General features: G+C 36.5%; 1 protein-coding gene across 1 annotated transcript in view; it reads left to right on the top strand.

Annotated features, from left to right (window-relative positions):
* Positions 1 to 13,677, top strand: part of ENPP1 (ectonucleotide pyrophosphatase/phosphodiesterase 1) — a 66,919-nt gene that overhangs the window by 23,391 nt on the left and 29,851 nt on the right. Inside the window, exons 3-11 of the mRNA XM_037147883.2 lie at positions 2,262 to 2,378; positions 3,088 to 3,213; positions 5,385 to 5,445; positions 7,565 to 7,662; positions 9,562 to 9,641; positions 10,536 to 10,655; positions 11,702 to 11,811; positions 13,159 to 13,224; positions 13,518 to 13,590. Coding sequence (XP_037003778.2) covers positions 2,262 to 2,378; positions 3,088 to 3,213; positions 5,385 to 5,445; positions 7,565 to 7,662; positions 9,562 to 9,641; positions 10,536 to 10,655; positions 11,702 to 11,811; positions 13,159 to 13,224; positions 13,518 to 13,590 — 851 coding nt within the window. The remainder of the gene's footprint in view (positions 1 to 2,261; positions 2,379 to 3,087; positions 3,214 to 5,384; positions 5,446 to 7,564; positions 7,663 to 9,561; positions 9,642 to 10,535; positions 10,656 to 11,701; positions 11,812 to 13,158; positions 13,225 to 13,517; positions 13,591 to 13,677) is intronic.

Genomic DNA, 13,677 nt, shown 5'->3' with positions numbered 1-13,677 from the left:
TATTGCATATTTGATGCTGGTTTGAGCCATTTTAAAACTCTTTTATTTTAGCCATATAATATTTTATTTACTTGCAAAACTTATCCCAAAACAACAGAGAGGAGCTATGATCAACAAACCAACCAAAGAAACAGAAAAACCCTGAAAAGGCAGAAAATAAATGAAGAACAAAGAAACAAACCACCAGACACAGCCGACGGATTCTGGTGTCACGCTCCAGGAGGTTCCCTGACTTCCTCCGGGTGCTCCTAGGGTAGATACTCTCTCTTCCCAAGCAGTTAGTTGGGGAGCAGCCCTAGAGGTTACTAGGTGACCAGTCAGCATCCCTAGGCCACCAGAAATTGATCTTCACCTGCTCTTAAGGCTTTTAAAATTGTGGACAGTGGTGGTTTCAAAGCAATTATGGTATTTTTAAGCTTCTACATGTGTTTCTCTTTTATAGTGAGTGTAGAAATTATTCTACACTGCATTGATAAGTTACTATAAATAATAAAACTGAATCACAGGGCATTGTAGTAGTCATTTTGCCTTTGAGGTAGGTTTTCTTCCCCCTTGTAAAAATTAGTGATGGTCTCTCCTTACAGAATTCAACTTTGAAAATTCTTTTCCTATTCAACTACTCTGTAATTGTAATATTAGTCATTTAAATTTTTTCAGGGGTTCTTAAGCTATCATTTCTTATTGAAATGAATAAAATGTAGTAATGTGATATGTTGAGTCAAGAATCTGCAGGCATACCTCAGAGACGTTGCAGGGCTGGTTCCGGACCACTGCCCCGGAGCCAGTATGGCAGCGAAGCAAGCTGGAATCTTTTTGCTGGTTGAGGGTCTTGCCTTCAGTTGGTAAAAAACTGCAGCGTCTGTGAAGCACAGTAAAGTGAGGTGTGCCTATATTCGGAGCAAAAATGAAGAAGCTACAGACTTTAGTGTTTACCTATATAGTTTTTTGATATGGAGTAATTTGCCTTGAGTTCACGTTGACATATAAAATTAGCAATTTTAATCTAAACCCAACATAGTATGCATGGTATTTTAAAAATTGCTTGGTACATATTAATGAGCTTAAGATAATAGCTATTATTCTAATAACTTCCCCCCATCCTGAGTCAGGAGAATAAGTACGTCTGACTCTAAAAATTATTGTTGCCATTTCAAGTCTAGAATTGCCTAGCTTTCCAGTGTCAGGAGAACTCAGTTCTGTGGCAGTGCCTTGTTGGTTCCGAAGACTGTTAAAGTCAAGATCGAGGATTATTCCTGCTTCTTGTTAGACTTCCATTTGTTTCCTCATCGGCCCTATTTGCTAGAAATCTAATAAAGTCCCAGGTTTTTGTAGATATCCAGTAAAGAGTTAATGTGAAATTATTGTTTTTAATGAAAGTCTTTTCTTCCATATCTGTCATTTATCCATCTAACGGAAACTTCTCAGTACCAATTTCTAGTCAAGCGTCTTGTGGGTATAAGGGATATGTTTGTACTGGGCAGAATTTAGGTGTGACCTTTGTCCTCAGAAAGTTTGATTCCAGTCTGGGGCTGGGATTCTAATCAAATACTGTAGTTACAAATGGAATTCAGTGACTGAGAGGAAGGAGAAGATTTTGTAAAAGCTTCAGAAGGGAAAGTGCACGTAGACTGGGGAGTTTGGGAAAGCTCCTGGAAGGGAACCCGGCCGGGCCTGCTGGTGAAAAGGGTGTTTCCGGTGACGGTGGGAGGGGCGGCCCCGCAGAACGTGCCCTGCACAATTTGCATCTCTTCTGCACCCCGAGACTGGGAGTAAGGCACGTCAGGTATTCTTTCTCCTTCTCAAAGAGTCACAGATAATCACCGTAAAAATCTTTTCACACATGTTGAAATTTTAGAAAAGTCCCTGGCTCTTTAAGCCAACTTTCAGAACAAGTGCCCATCCCAACTCTTTACTATACCATAAAAGGTTTTAAGTCTTATCAGACCCAGTAGCGTTCATGATACATGAAAGAAGAAAGTTCTCTTCCCACCTGTACTTGATCAACAATTAAAAAAAAAACTTCTCTTTTATCAATGGCAAGAGAGAGAATCATAAACTGTGTACATAATGTTAACCCTCTCTTTGTATCAGTTTCCACGTGTGTTTGTGAAAGGTTCCCAGGTAACTTTATTTTCCCATCTGTGTTTTCTGAAGTAGTATTTGAATTTGGTCTGTACCCCCAACTTAGGTGTGTTAGTTGATGTTTGCTCTGTGATTCTATAATGATTAGAAACATTTAACTCATTGTTCAATATTTTCAGTTAAAAGTTGCAAAGGTCGCTGTTTCGAAAGAACATTTGGGAACTGTCGCTGTGATGTTGCTTGCGTTGAACTTGGAAACTGCTGTCTTGATTACCAGGAGACATGCATAGAACCAGGTAAAATTGTGCAGGGAGGAAGTGCGGCCACGGGTACCTGTGCCAGAGCACAGGATGGCTCTGCCTCTTCAGTTTTGTGATTCACCTGACTCATCTGAGATTTATAAAAATTTGGCTTTCACATTCCCTTAGAAAAAAAATTCCACCAATTTTGCCATGAAATGTATGGACAGCAAAACTGTGCCTGTTTTTAATGTTTGCTGAAAACCTGCACAGTCTCTGATGTGCATTTAAACCATGTTCACGTGAAAATACGTGAATATTTTTGTTATGGCTTATTAAAGCAAGAGTTCTTAGATGTCCACTTAAACTTTAAAATCAAACCTTCAGAACGTGGAAATTTTTCTCAGTCTGATGTGGAATGTGGAATAATATTTCAGTGGGGGTGAGCCAGATTTAAAGTTTGAGAACCCTGAAAATGGTTGGCCAAAAAAGCCAAGATCTTCATATGAATTGTGTGATGAGAATTGTTTGGCTCATTTTAAAATGATGAGATTCTGGAGTTTTAGTGAAGTAATCACAGTTGCTGCCTACCTGTTTTCTGTCTGTTGGTTGTAGCTGACGTTTGTGATGGCAAAGTCTGTGAGTAACTAAGAGGTAGGGGCTAGCTTGCTGTCTTTTATGGGTCTTGCCCCAAAAGACCACGGTTCTGAGTTTACTCCGGATGTGTTACCTTTGATCCATAACATTTTTGTCAATTTATTTCTAGAGCGCATATGGACTTGCAGCAAATTCAGGTGTGGTGAGAAAAGGTTGCCCAGAAGCCTCTGCGCCTGTTCAGACGACTGCAGGGACCACGGTGACTGCTGCATCAACTACAGCCCCGTGTGTCGAGGTCAGCTTCCCTCCACGTGCTCACTGGGCTCCACAGCAGCCTGACCTCTTCTTCGGTCTTAGCTGGGTTTTGCATAGGTTCTATTTTTTTTTACATTAGGAATCGTATTTATTGACCAACTATATTAGCTGAAAAAATATTCTTAAACATTTTGTTAAAGAACATTTCGAGCATATATATATATATATATATATATATATATATATATATGAGTAAACAGAGAGTATGTAATGAACAGTATACCCATTCCTAGCCTAATAATTGTTATTCGCACATGGCCAACCTTGTTTTGTCTATAGTCACTCATTCACCTGCTGCCACCCCCTCATGTTATTTTGGCATCGGCTATATATTTAATGCTGTGTTGTGGAAAGGTCATCCTAGCTGACTCCTGTGTTCCAGGTTCCCCCATAAAAAATGAGCATAAAGTCTGCCATACCACTCCCACAAATTCAATTAAAAAATAGCAACAGCTTAGATGCTGAATTTATGACATGAGTAATAGGAGGAGCTTAAATTATAGGTTCACTTTTGGGCACACTATAGCCTACATAGCTCAGTAAGTGTGAGCGTGGTCACAAGATTCTGAGACATCAGTGAGAGAACTAACTTGTGGGTTTCAGGGACTGTGCTCCAAGAATGAGCAATATCTCTCTATGCCTCACTGAATAATAAAAGTAAATTTGTCCTTTATGATGGCCTCTGCCTCTCTTAGGAGTCAGGAGGCTCATTTAAATGAACATGGGACTTTCCCACAGGGTCCTGTCTCCTTATTTCTTAAAAGTGTAGTCAGGTAGCTACTGCAGATTGTTGGGGATCCCAGCACAGAGCTGGGTCAGAGGGTTACAAGAAGGAGAGTGACCACTTCCTCAAATTAAAAAAAAAGTTCAACAAGAATATAGCATTGTATCAGATCGGTCATCATGCCTGGGGAAAAAGTGACTACACGTTGCCTAAAGTCTTTTTTTCCAACATCCTCACCTGAGGTTATGTTCATTGATTTTAGAGAGAGAAAAAGAGAGAGAGAGGAAGAAACATCAATGTGAGAGGAGAAACTTTGATTGATTGCCTTTAGTAGATGCCCCAACCAGGGATCAAACATGCAAACCCTGACTGGGTACCAAACCCAAAAACCTTTTCATGTATGAGACAACACTCCAACCAGCCAAGACCCCGGCCAGACCCATTCCCTAAATTCTTACCAGAAGTAATTTAGGCATTTAGGATAACCTGTTCATTTTGTGAAATGTACAGTTGGAAAGTATTGAAAATTCAACCTCCTAAGGCGTATTATTAAGATTACATCTTCTTTTTTAAAAAAAATTAGCTTCTTATACTTTAGTAGGTGGTATTTTAGATTGTTAAGAGGAAGGTTACATTAAAACACAGAGGGAGGAGCATGCACCCTGTCTCCTTTGTTTCTGACCTATTCACATATTGCCTGTGCGACTCATTTCAAACTTAATTGCACATTCTCTCTTGTCACTGATTGTAGTCTCATGCATTTACTTTCTCTTCATAGTTAGATTATGAGTTCTTAGCAAGCAGACACCATCTCACACTTTTATATTAAAAAAAATGTCTGCCATGCATTGAGAGTGGATGTGAAATTACTGCAAAAGATTATAGGGTAGTACATACCCTTGTGTTATTAGGATGCCTTGCCCAGAAGTTTTTGTTGGGTGGAGAGAAGGAAGGTTATAAATTTTGGCTGAAAATAGGAATAATTTGGAAAGGGTAAAGGGGTCAATTACATGCTGATGGAATGAATATGATTGGACTGTGGGTGGTGGGCACACAGTGCAATAGACATCACGTGCCATAGGAATGTGCACCTGAACCCTATGAACCACTGTCACCCCAATAAATTTACTAAAAAATCAAAATGGAAAAGATGCCGTCAGGGTCTCACAAAGGTAATGTTATGTTTAGTCCTGTGATCACACGTTTGCTTTTTTCTTCCTGTTATCAACTAATTCTTTGGAAACAGACTTTTGTTTTGAAACAGATTATCTCCCTATTTTTCTTATTTCCCTAAAATCATATCCCATATTATTTATATAAATGTTAACACATTTTGTTTTGGGAATCTGTCCTAATGTGTCTCACAAGCATCACAATTGTTATTATCAAGTGTGTTCATATGTGTTTTATTTCTTTAAAATACTTAGGTGAGAAAAGTTGGGTAGAAGAATCCTGTGAGAGTATTAATGAGCCACAGTGCCCAGCAGGGTAAGATGATATTCTGAGATGTGAATGTTTTCTTTTTAGAAATGCTGTTTTCTTTCCTAATTGAAAAGATAAAAATAATAATTGTTCATTGATTCATTAAACATGATTTTTAGTTAGTTAGGCTTCATATTTTGCACTGGCGATGTGTGATCCCCTAATCTGGAAGATTAGTGGAGAAGAGAGAGGTGGTGAGTATGTGGTCTTTAGTATTGATAAGTGTTGGGAAATATTTATATCATCCCTCTTAGGAAGGAAGGCCCTTTTCTTTCCTTTTGGAGTTTTGAGAGTTGAATTATTGCAGATTATACCTTCTCTGTATTTTTTGCATTTTGGTACATTTATAAATACTGCGGATAAGCAACACATCTGTGAGAGGATGTTACATAATTTTTACAGTTTATATTTGTTCTTCTTGCCCTTAAATTATTTTACCCAGTACTTTATGTACACAAGGCCATCAAAAAAATTTTTTGTGGAATTCAGATGGCGGAAATTTTGTAAAAGGTGTTAGGTACATTTAGCTTTGTTCCACTTGAGATCTACCTCATATAATTTGAATTACTCATCTTAAGAAGTATATTTTTACTTATTTAAAAATGTTGATTTTTCCAAACTATTAAAAATTTTATATCTGTGTTTTAGTTTATTTTATTTGTGTATATAGTTTATTTTTGTATAAAATATATAAATTTTTTTGGATGGGAGAATATATTTTAGTTGTTTAAAATAATAGTAGTAGCAATAGAAAAAAACTAAACTCAAATGAAAACATTAAAAAAAAGAGGCTCTTTTTTCAAAGGTCACTTCTCATGTATCCCAAGCTGCCTTGAAGTGCAAGGTATAGCAGAAATTTTAAACTTAGTGAATTTGAATTTTTATTTTCCTTCCAAAATTGATTATTATTTTTCAGTTTTAATGTTGACTTCTTAGAGGAAAATGTAACCTCTTTCTTTACAAGAAGAGCATAATTGAAAATACATTTTATCATACTGGAACTTATTATGCCAGCATATTTACCCGATGGTCCAGTCAACTGTTGTTCTGTTTTCTGTTGATTGAATATAAATAACTCAACACAGATACGGACCACTGAGACCAAACGCAGCTGGTTCTGCAGAGTTGCCCAACAGGGCTCTGCTACAAACACTAGTTGGTATAAATTACGTAAGTTCTATACACGTTTTCTCCTTTTTCTGTTTGTGTTTGTATTTGAGAGTAAGCTGGGGAGGAGATAGGGTTGAAATGAGTAAGGCGAGGTAATAAGCATCACCTCTCAGACTTTGAATTACTGAGTGAATTTTCAGTGAAAGGTTCTTGTGGTTGTTCAGTGGTACACAGCTCTCCCACCATCTCCAATACCATCGGAAGACTCCACCTTACCATGCCTGCTTTGGTGAGGCTGTGACAGTTGCCTCTAGTTATTATCTTCGGCTGAGTATATCATTGCATGTTTTTTTTCTTTTTTGCCTCCCTGCTTAGATTTCCACACCACACACATTAACTGTGTGTTCACACATGTGTGCACGGCTGTCATTGTTCATTCATGGCAGTGAATCATTTATTGTTTATATATTTAAATATAGTAAATACCTCTTAAACTTCTCTGTTAAATATATTAAACTTAAAAACTTAATATTGTGTATAATTTATGTGACATCTAGTAGATTCAAGTAAAGACAGTATCAAAAAGTGGTTGTTCAGGAAAAAAATTAATAGAAGCAAAAATGTAATTTAGAAAATACTGTGTGTTAGCATTTCTCCTCCTTCATATTGGGAAAATATCATTTTTTAGTACCATTTGGCCAGGTTGTGGATTAGAAGAAACCATGAATGATACTCTCTGTATGGTAACTCAGTCATATGAGGGCTTAATAAATACTATCTGATGATATATAGGGATATAATAAAATAATAAAAGCACCTTGTATATGAAAATAAATGCTTATAAAATATCCTTTACACGGGTGCTTGCTGAGCTTGTTAGTTTAGTCTAGATTACATACCAGCCTCAGTGGAAAATCCTCACTGGCTCTGTGCCAAGGAGGGAGCGACTCTTCACTGGATGTGTGTCTTCTTTCTTTAAACATGTTTTTTTTTTCTTCTTTCCCTTATTCCCCAGGTTTGAAACACCTCCTACCCTCTTATTTTCTTTGGATGGTTTCAGGGCAGAATATTTACACACTTGGGGTGGACTTCTTCCTGTTATTAGCAGACTAAGTGAGTAACTTCAGAGTTTACTATTGGAGTATCACAATTTCAGTGCGATAGACTAGGGATGCAGTAATCTGTTTTGGAAAAGTACTGGCTGAACTTGACTATGTTACTAAACTCTAATAGAAAGTGGTTGACCTGATGATAAGGAACTAGTCTTTAATATTGTAATTACTCTAAAGCCGCCTTTTAAATACTTCTAAGATAATAGAGTTGTCTTAGGATTTTTTATTTCTTGGCTAATATATGTGTACATATTTACATATATATATATAAATTTTTCCTAGAATTTTCCTTTTTTTCATGAGAAAACCATTTCTTTATTTAATAAGTATTACATCTTAAAATAGAATTTCAAACAGAAGGTATTTCTGGTATGATACTAATAGTGTAGCCATAGAGAATTTGTCTGCTAGTTATCCTGTAGTATTTTGTAGCATCCTTCCAATTTCTTTGTCTCAATCAAGGCCTTAATCGAATGATTATTCTGTAAGTTACTAATGCAATAGAATGGTCTTTCCTCAGTATTAATGCCAACATTTTAAATCACTTTACCCACCAGCAGTATGGGTATCACTTGTATTATCGTTGTTATTGAAAAAGAAACCAAATCTGTGTATGTTGATATAAACTGCAGAACTCTGCTCATTTATCAGTGATCGGTATTTAAATAGCTATACTATAATACTGGATTGAACTAGAAATAAGTAAATACAACCAATTTAGTGTTCTGGAATTCTAAAATATTTGCTGGACTTGAATATCTGAAATTGGTTTAAATATTAATATTACTTCCAGTTAATTCATATGTACATTTATTGTACTTCTCTTGTGACAAGCCAAAATAATTTTGGAAAACTTCTAAAAATTTGAGTTTTTAATATCTACCTGGAAGAAAATGGTTTTTATAAATGATCATTTGACACAAAAACTTCAGTAAAGAGCTTATATAAGCAGGGAAGGCTGTGTCCTCGTTAGCCAGGCCCATGGGCTTTGAAGGTTGAATCAGGTGCATTGTTACCATTAGGAGGAGAGTTTGTCTCAATGGCACCTGATGTGGCAGCCTGAGTTCAGAATTACGTAGCTGTATGTGTCGATATGTGAAGTTTAAAGGAAGCCAATACACAGTTAGATTAAGTCCTAGTTTTGGATAATTGGGGAATGTGTTCTGTGGTTATGAACTGTTTGGAAGGCAATGAGAGGGACACAGGCCAGCCTAAGGGACATCATCAAGCAATGGGGTATTAAAATGCTTAAATCATTAGTTCCATTCTCTGTCCTCAGCAGCAGGCATAGGAGACCAGGAGCATGCCACCAGGGCTGAATCAGGAACAGTCTGACTTCTGCACTGTCTCCGACCTAAGCCAGACCATGCCTCTTTGCACGGTGTCGAGCCCGTCTGGTCAGCTAGTTCTGAATCTGTGGGTCGGGACCTTCACCCCAGCCACTGCCTCACCCTAGTTTTAATTTTACAGACTTAGCTGTTAGTTCAGGTTTTTGTTGTTGCTGTTGCTTTGTTTTGTGCTTTGTACCATCTTGCAATTTAAGTATGTGACCACTAAATGGTAACAAAGATCTAGCAAGCATCCTTATTACAACTGGTTTATCGGGAACTAAATATTATTGTTTACTATGGGATAATGACTTCATTGGCTTAATTATTTTGTTTAATGTTTTTGGCAAAGAAAAAAATAACTCTAATATTAACATTGAATTTGAATTGAAATTTTGCTTTATAATCCCCCGGAATTTATGTGATTACAAACTCCTCCCGCATTATTTTTCATATGATTTAAACTGCTGTGTCAGCAAAGCTAAATGAGGTAAACAGATAGTCAGTTGTATTTAATAACAATCTTTAATATTTAATATTAAATATTAATCTTTAATATTTTTCCTTTGTAGAAAACTGTGGAGCATATGCTAAAAACATGAGACCAGTGTACCCCACAAAAACTTTCCCCAATCACTACAGCATTGTCACAGTAAGCTCCGCATTTCAACCTTTACATGTTCACAGAAGTCAGATGTAAATGTAGGATTGTTTGAGGGATTAATTGTATATCAGATCAGGAAAAAAAGTAACTTCTTTCCCATTGTATGGGTAAGCCAAGAAACCTAGATTCTGGAGTTTGCTCTCCTTCCAACTAGCTATGGCCTTGGAAGGTCACACTTGACCTTCTGAGTCTCAATTTCCTCATCTGTGCAAGGAGGTGACTAATGACCTCAATAAATGTTTTCTTGGTTTCCTTTTAGTTTTAAGATCTACAAGTTTTATATTCTGTCTTTTCCTACTAGTTTTGTAGGTTATGTTATTTGAGCCCTAAATGATCACACTCCTGTGTTCCCAGCTTGTCTTTCCAGTCATGTAGATGTGTGAGTTCGAGCAAGTCACTCTGCCTCACTCTGATAGAATTACAGCCCTGTTTTGGCTGCAAAGTTTCCAGATTTAATTTGAATCCAGAGAAATAAAAGTGGCATTCATTTGGCCTTAAAGCCAGAAAATTAATAATTTAGCTTGTATTGATTGATATAAACCATTGTTGGACCCAACCAAAAAAAGTTTGTTCTACAGAAATGCTTCCCTCGGGAATGCAGAAAGAGTCGTTTTCTTGAAATTTGGGAGGCTGCCTCCTTACATGAACCTTCACCCACAGCATTGCCATCTTATTATCTTCTATATAACTTGAAACACAAATACTACATAAAATTTTGAGTGGTTTATTGTGTTTTTTGACAATACCCATGGTTTTGTTTTTTCCTCCCTAAACTGTGTTAAGTTCCTTGTAGCTTCAGAAACGTGTTTCTCTTTGATAAAATTGTGATTTTAACATTAAAACACTTAAAACTTGCATAAAACCTGTATTTTATATTTTTAGGGTCTTTATCCAGAATCCCATGGCATAATTGACAATAAAATGTATGATCCAAAAATGAATGCTTCCTTTGCCCTTAAAAGTAAAGAGAAATTTAATCCTGAGTGGTACAAAGGAGAACCAGTAAGTTGTTCGTTTGTTTTAGCTACTAAAAGACTTTCTTTTACTATTCTCATCTGTTTCAATCACAGTAAAATACCAGATTCCCCAGTGCTCTTATTAACCTACTTCATTTGCTGTGTTTATGGCCATCCTTTTGTAAATGGAGATGAATGTTGATAATCCTAAAGTCAGTTTGTATTGTTGTATAACGAGAGGAGTCGTTTATTTCAGAGCTGGCTTTGGGTTATTCTGAACCATTTTTCTCTCAGCTGGATTCTGCCTTCTTGCACTAGTAGTATATGGCAGTGGGTGAATGTACTATGTTCACCTATACAAAGGCAGTTGTTTCTGAAGGAGGCAAACTTTGACTTCTTGTGCATATGCTAATTTAGAAGATTCTGTGATTTAGATATATCCTTTTTATTTTTAAAATTCTAACCATAATTCTGTAGGATCTGTTTGAATAGTGTTAATTCTTTCAGAAGAAAAAAGAGCATGATGTTTAATTTGCAGGTTATAAGTTAAAATTGTAGCTTTGACATTTAAAGCTCTGTGACTTTATGCAAACTTTTTCTGTCCCTTAGTTTTGTCATGTCTCTGCTGTGGGTAATAGTGTTCGTACTTCATAGGCTTATTTGAGGAGTACTTAAATTAATACTGTAGGATGCTCATAGGACTACTATTTAGAGTTGTAATTTCAATAAAAATGCTTAATACATATTAGTTATTTAAGTTCAAATATCAATAAATTGGACATGTATATTTGTGAATTTTTCTTTTTTTCATGGGGAACCTATTAAGTAGGTAGATAGCTCTAAAAAACGCAGTAGTTGCCAAGTGACTTATGTCCATATTTTTTAGGTTAAAATAATCTCTAATCCTTTGCTTTATTTTTGCTGCTGTTCAGTCACACTATATGATTATTATTTAATATTGCTGCTGGATCTTATTAACCTTAAAAACTTCCTAGCACTTGAGAAGAATGCATTGGTGTTGCATGAACATACACTTTCCTAAGAGACGAGCATTTGCATAGTTTTCTAACTTTCCTTTGTTATCTTTTTCAGATTTGGCTCACAGCTAGATATCAAGGTCTGAAGACTGGCACGTATTTTTGGCCAGGCTCAGATGTGGAAATTAAAGGGATGTTCCCAGACATCTATAACATATATAATGGGTATGTATAGATATACTTTTTCCAGCACCCATAGAACAGATTATTTTCATCTCAGCACCTCCTTTTTTTCCAGTCCAAAATATATTGAGTATATGTTGGCTGCAAAGTGAGAACTATCAAAGTCAAGAGTCTATTTCAAAGAGTTTTAAGATGAATGGTATAGTAGAACAAGTTATTTTTCTAGAGCTTTTCTAGAAAGCAGTGGTATCCTGTTGGGCTTGCAGCTGGATCTTTGGGCAGGAGCAGGAAAAGCAGTCAGGGTGTCAGAGTGGAGGCCCAGGCCACTTGAACTCCAGGGGGAAGGACTGGGAGTGGGAGGTGAAAGCGTTAAAGAGGATGCAGGTAGGAAAGACTCTGGTGTCTGGAAATATTATCTAAAAGAAGACAGTGATGACATCTCTGGATTTGTATTTCCAAATTAGTCCCATAAATATGCCATCTAATGTGAGAAACTAATTAGAATAACTTCCCGGTGATATTAAAAATCCATGATGTACTGAGAGAAAAACAGAGCAAACTTTGTTGGGGGGAAGACTCCCTTTGGGTGATTTTAGTGAGACTACAAAAATAATTTTGTAAAAATTTTACACTTAGGAAATTTCTGTCACAAAATCAATACAATAGAAAGTAAATTCTAGACACAAAATGCATAGTGGTTTTTTTGGTGATCTTATGCAACTGCTAATTCTTTATGGTTCACTTGAGCACAGTGTGGTGCCTCCCCCCACCCTATTAATTGCCTTTATTTTCATTCCCTGGATTGTAATTGAGATTTAATTGCCGTGCTTTATAGTAGACATGATGGAGGATCCAAGGATTAGTGCTGGATATTCTCTGGCTTCTCACAGTCTAACAGAGAACCCAACTAATCGTACTTGGGCTTGGGCAAGCACTCACTCTGGCGGAGTTTCGTGAACAAAATCTCGTGCCCAGAGGAAGGTGTAATAAATTCCTCTGCTGAGGAAATGTTGCCCACTTCCCACTTTGTCTAAGTCTTTAATAAGCAGGTTCTTCATGAGGTGCCCTTTGAAGAGTGTGTTGACATACGGGTTTTTCTCATGGTAGCAATTGCTCCCCCAGGTACAGGAAAAACATCCTCAGGTGGAGGGCAGGAAGCAAACTCTGAAGTCCAAGGACAACTTTCACATGTGCAAAACCTAACTTCTGTTCCTTCATTGGGAAAACGAACAGGAGTTTCCAAATAAAGCTCTTATGTGGCTTCAGACACACAACTGATGCATTAGATTATTTTAGTTTTTCTTAATGTAATATTTTAAAGAAAAATATTATATTTTATACCTAAAAATTGTCACAGATTTGTTTCATTTGGTTTATTTTTAACTTTAGTTCAGTACCATTTGAAGAAAGAATTTTAGCTGTTCTTAAATGGCTACAGCTTCCGAAGGATGAAAGGTATGTATTGTGAATTCTCCTTTGTTTTATAGAAGTTACACAATATTTTAAAATAGTCTACAGGAAAACTTGGTATATTGGCTCTGAGATTTTATGTCCAAACAAACTCTTTAGCAAGCTATTACAGTTGCATTTTGAGGAATTTGAAACCTGTAAGTTATTTCCTCAACCAGTTTAGAAATGTTGCCCCAGTGTTGTATAATTTTTGTTCACTATGGTTTGTTGAATTATTCTTTCCATTCTGTTTTATAATGTGTTCATAAAATATTACATTTTGATACTGTTTGATTTAGACCACACTTTTACACTCTGTATTTAGAAGAACCAGATTCTTCAGGTCATGCCTATGGACCAGTCAGCAGTGAAGTAAGTACATTTTATCAGTGGGTACCTCATTAAACCTGGTAACAGCTACTGCACCTTGATTCGAAGCAGGTTTCTAGACAGTTTTGT

This window comes from Artibeus jamaicensis, unplaced genomic scaffold (assembly GCF_021234435.1).
Source record: "Artibeus jamaicensis isolate MK-2021 breed Jamaican fruit bat unplaced genomic scaffold, CSHL_Jam_final contig_387, whole genome shotgun sequence".
Lineage (NCBI taxonomy): Eukaryota > Metazoa > Chordata > Mammalia > Chiroptera > Phyllostomidae > Artibeus > Artibeus jamaicensis.
Note: the sequence above shows the minus strand (reverse complement) of the source record. Positions and strands in the feature narration are given on the sequence as shown.